The 4,744-nt window shown below is 33.0% G+C and overlaps 1 protein-coding gene across 1 annotated transcript; it reads right to left on the reverse strand.

Moving 5' to 3' along the window:
- Positions 1–247: 247 nt before the first annotated feature.
- Positions 248–1,959, reverse strand: LOC106298915 (putative ribosomal RNA-processing protein 7 homolog B). Its single transcript, XM_013735045.1, has 5 exons — positions 1,731–1,959; positions 1,343–1,534; positions 1,135–1,232; positions 844–1,057; positions 248–733 (listed from the first exon to the last, which is right to left on the reverse strand). The coding sequence occupies exons 2-5, from the start codon at positions 1,461–1,463 to the stop codon at positions 648–650; spliced, it is 519 nt and encodes a 172-aa protein (XP_013590499.1). The 5' UTR covers positions 1,464–1,534; positions 1,731–1,959; the 3' UTR covers positions 248–647.
- Positions 1,960–4,744: the final 2,785 nt, after the last annotated feature.

Raw genomic sequence — 4,744 nt, forward strand, 5'->3', positions numbered from 1 at the left:
TCTTTTTTTTTTTTTTTTTTTTTGGTCAAAGCTGATGATGATCTATTTCCTGCTTGTTTTCCTAACATCATATAATGTTGCTGCTCGATTTTAAAGGGAATCCGTAAAGGTTAACATTCCATATGAACTAAAATATGGAGTGTTGGTCTTCAATGGATTTTTGTTTTAAATCAAGCACTACTTCGTTCTCACCAGCAACAACATTTTTAGTCGTTCTCACCATTAATTATAAGATCATCTTATTTCAAAATATAGACTCAAATTTTATTTTCTCTCAAGATCGGCCACTAGTGTCTCAATTGAATCCAAAGACGTTCGAGTTCTAACTTAGTAACACGTTAAAATAAGTCCTCAAGGCCGGCCGATTGCCCTTTGGAGAAGTCCTCAAAAAATATATGGTATAGCACGTTCACCATCGAGAAATCTAACATAGATCATACAAGTTCGCTTTATGCAGTGCTGATATCAGGTTACACAAGAGAGCTCTCCAGGTTAAAGTCAATGGCAAAAATACTTTCTTTTGTTTTATCGGCCAGAGAATGATCTACCAAAGCTCCTGAAATAGTCAATTACACAAAACTGATCATAAAACACATTAGTGATATTCATAAAATCCCATGGTGTTTCATGTGGGATCTGTTTGTTTCTTAGTAAGGCTTAAACTTTCGAGCAGCTCCAAGTTGTTGTATCCTCTTCTTGTCTTCCTCGAACTTACTTTGAAGCGCCAAGAGTTCTATCAACCAATAAGACAACACAAACCGAGAAACAACCATCAGAATCAGAGCATATACAAAGAAAAATAAAACTCATGTTTTTTGGATACAGAAAAAAGCCAAGACTTACCACTGCGTTGTGCATCTCGCCTTTGGAAACGGTAGAAACGATGACCGACAATCTCAGTCTGTTTCTTCTTAGCTAACTTATCTTCCAAAGCAGCCCGAGAAACAGATCCAACTGCTGTTCCAGATTCGGCGTCTGTTGTCTTTTTCCTTCCTTTGTGATGCACCACCACAGTCCAGCCACCTTCTGAAGCTTTAGCTTCTATTTCTTGTTTCCCCTGCTCAGTCCATATGACAAATAAAACGCTGTAACCACTAGACAATCAAAGCATGAATGATTCAAAATGTTGGAGACCTGCTCAAGGCGTTCTTCATGCGCAGTCATGAAGTCATCGATTCTCTTTTGCAGCTCGTCTAAGCCTGGTCTACTCTCACAGTAATTAGTAACCAACTCTGCAGGTTAACAGAGGGCTTGTCAAGCTATGGTATAAGAGTTTTGAAAAACCGTCAAGACTGCTTATCTGCTCATATGAAGCTAATAATATTTTTACAATGGTGCATACTTTTCATTCCTCTGGAGCAATCCTCATCACCTGAAGATATTTCATAAACATCTTCCTCTTCTTCAACCTTGTTCATCTTTACTAAACAACTTATATTCTCTTTTGTGGAGGCCAGCTTCATCTTCTTCTTTGATTTCTTAGACTTCTTGTTAAATTCAACCTTCTTTCTATTTGGTATCTCACTGGTAGTAGCTGCAAGAAAATTCAAAAGATGCTCTTAACCTCAACACCAGAACACAATCTGCCAAGTTTTGTTTATAAATCCATCAAAGCCAAAAGTGTCACCTTGTACCAAAATTTTTGTTCCTAAACCAACTCTAAGAACAGAACCCAGAATCCTAATTACAGAACCGAGATAAAGAGAAAACGAAACAGACGCGATTTTTACCTTCGTGGAGATTACTCTTCGTCAGATTTCTAGTTTCCCATCTTCTTCTGTGTCTCGTGACAATCTGAAACTTACAGGCGATGTAAATTAGGGGGTTTCGTGAGGTTTTCGACCGGAAGCAATTACAGAGGCTGGGACAAGATGCTAGTGTGCATTCCTCGTAAACCGGAATATGCAATTCAATCGATTCGGCTCGGTCTTTAGTTAACTCCGTTGGTTTACTATCATGTATTTGGCTTCTTTGTTTCTAAAAAACTTTTGGCTTTGATTGGCAAATTATTTAATTAGAGCACCTCTGAGCGGCCCTCGAACTCTCAAATTTTGAGTTTTTTAATTCTCCAAAGGCCCTCAAACCTCAAATTTGAGATTATATCTACTATTCAAACACTATTTACTTTTCACTCAAGTCTTTCTACTTTTATAACTTATATATAATTGTATTAATATTTATTTTTCTATTACTTTAATCTTTATAACTATATTTCACCTAAGAATTCAAATATTTTATTTTTATATATGTATTATTAGTACATTAAAATACATAAATATGTTGAAATAAAATTAAAACTAATATAAACTAATGAGTACTTTGTATGAGAACACTATAGAAATAATAATAGTGAGTAGTTTATACTTTCAATTTTTATGAATTAATGTATGTTTTATATTATTATTTATGTATATTGGGTTCTAATAAATTGTATTTATAAATATTATGTTTAATATTTTCAATGTGTACATATTATTTATCTCTTTACAGTTTAGTGATTATAAGTAGTTTATATTAAAGTTAAAGACAAAAATGCAAATTACATAAAATTTTAAAGATAAATTTGAAGTTCTTTTTTGGATCAACTCACTCTCAAACCCTCATTTTGAGTATTCTCCGCCTTCGAAATGAGATTTCTTCTTGGAGATGCTCTTAGTATAAATAATACTAGACGATGGTCCGCACTTTTTGTCCGGACTAATATATATATAACCAATTATAATTTTAACATATTTTTATTTGAATTTAAATTATTTAATAATTTTAAATATTAAATTAATCAAAAGATATAGTTTGATTTTTTTATGACAACGCAACTTAGATACTTGCAAAATATTTTATTTATGATAGCAAACTTAGTTAAGTTTTATGCTTATGCGGTTTTTCTAGCGAACTTAGTTAGGTTTTATTGTATAAGTTATTTGATTTCCGTTGTAATCTCGTTTCCATACGAACTTTCTATACTTTTTTCGTTTCTGGAATGCTCATACGCAAGTTCGAAATAAAGATCTACTTTATTTTAAATTTGTTTTGCTGCCTTTTTATATTTTCCGCATTTATTTAATCACTTGTCGTTTGTCCCGTTTGTCCTCACATAGTATCCAGACTTCAAAGAAAGCTACTCTTCCTCCCGCTAACAAATTTGACAGTACAAATTTCGGTTTCCACAGTTGGGCGATGAAAAATATGTTACGACATTCTTCATGGCAGAACTTTAGAATGGACAAATCGCCATGATTAAAGAACCACATCTATGGTCAAAAAATTACAACCGAGCTGAAGAAATTGTGGAGCTACAACAAAGTTTTCGATCTTCTAAAATATCCTACATACCTAAAGACCAAAATTAATTTCTGATTCTTTAGCTAGAAACCTATAACTATTCGATATTTTCATAAAAAAACTTTATTTTGTTAGTTGTTCTATTTTTGTCTATATTCCTAGATCATTTTTTTGTTTGAATAATATAATGACCTATCATTGTAAGAATAAGGGTAACATAAAATGAATTTGAAATTAAAGTAAAAACTGGGTATTTGTATCTATAACCTATATATATAAAAATTTCTAAAAAATCCATATAGAAATTGCCGAACATGCTAGATAATTTAAGAAGTCGCTGATTTTACAATTACAATTATAATTACAGTTTTGCTATCATTTTTCTTCATTGCTATATAATTTGGATAAAGTATTATACATTAACATTCTCCACATAACTATAAGCTAATTTTGTTTTCAACACACTTAAGTAAAAATGGTTAGGAGCCAGAATATGTGAATTAGATAATATTTTAGTCTCCTTTGACCATTCAGCTACAAGTGGTAATTTGAGTTTGATGTCTGGCAATTTCGGCGTCAGGTTGTCCCACGCCAACTTTTAAATTTCTCGGACACTGCTAAGAACAACAGTTAAACCAAAAGAAAAATCAAAGGTACATAATTTGTCTTGTTGAATAAAGTCTTTGGTATTTTCGAAGTCGTTTCCTTTTTTCCATTTTCTTATCATTTGAAACTCCAATTTCTTATCATGTGAAACTGATTGCAATTTTGAGTTGCAATGCTGCCAATAGAGTTCAAAAGCACGGTTACGTTTTTTATTTCGCCAAGTCGATGAAAATTTTAAAGAAATGTTTATTTAAGTAATTATTAAAACAAATTTAGAAAGTTTCCAAACAAAATCGAGTGGCTGAGCGGATTTGAAAAGGTGTTAAGCACCACAAGTTCGAAAGATACTAAATTTAGATTTATCTGTGTGCGTGGCCATGCAACATGGGTATCTAATTCTTATTGTGACCAGCCGGATTTATCTAGCGTCGATGGACAAACCACCATAAGATTAGTCGGCCCGTGGAGTCCGGCATGTCTCAGGTCATCAGCTGGACCGAGTGTTATTTCCAACTTTGGTGGTGTATTTGAAACCGATGGTTTATAAGTTTCAAAAACTGGTTCGAGATTTTGGTTTCTCAAATTAATTGCCGGATTTGATTGACATAAAAACTGTGTGTTAGAAATTGAAGAACATAGTGAAGAACAAGAGAGAGAGATGTTTAATCTAGAAAGTAGAGAGAGATAGAGTAAATAAGGAGAATCTTATTTGCTTGATTCATTTGCTTATGGGAACATCCCATATATATAGGGGTTACAAGTATGGCAAATGGTAGATGAGATATGATAAACTAATAATCCATTGTCTTGAGACTTTAACCCACCATACATGCTTGTCCCTTGTAGTGGCATCTCC

Source organism: Brassica oleracea, chromosome C6, assembly GCF_000695525.1.
Source record: "Brassica oleracea var. oleracea cultivar TO1000 chromosome C6, BOL, whole genome shotgun sequence".
Lineage (NCBI taxonomy): Eukaryota > Viridiplantae > Streptophyta > Magnoliopsida > Brassicales > Brassicaceae > Brassica > Brassica oleracea.

Coding starts and splice junctions, on each gene's coding strand:
- LOC106298915 (XM_013735045.1), bottom strand. CDS start 1,463: ATGAAGCTGGCCTCCACAAAAGAGAATATAAGTTGTTTAGTAAAGATG. Junction 1,058..1,134: donor ATGAAGAACGCCTTGAGCAG/GTCTCCAACATT, acceptor TGGACTGAGCAG/GGGAAACAAGAAATAGAAGC. Junction 734..843: donor GCGAGATGCACAACGCAGTG/GTAAGTCTTGGC, acceptor ATTGGTTGATAG/AACTCTTGGCGCTTCAAAGT.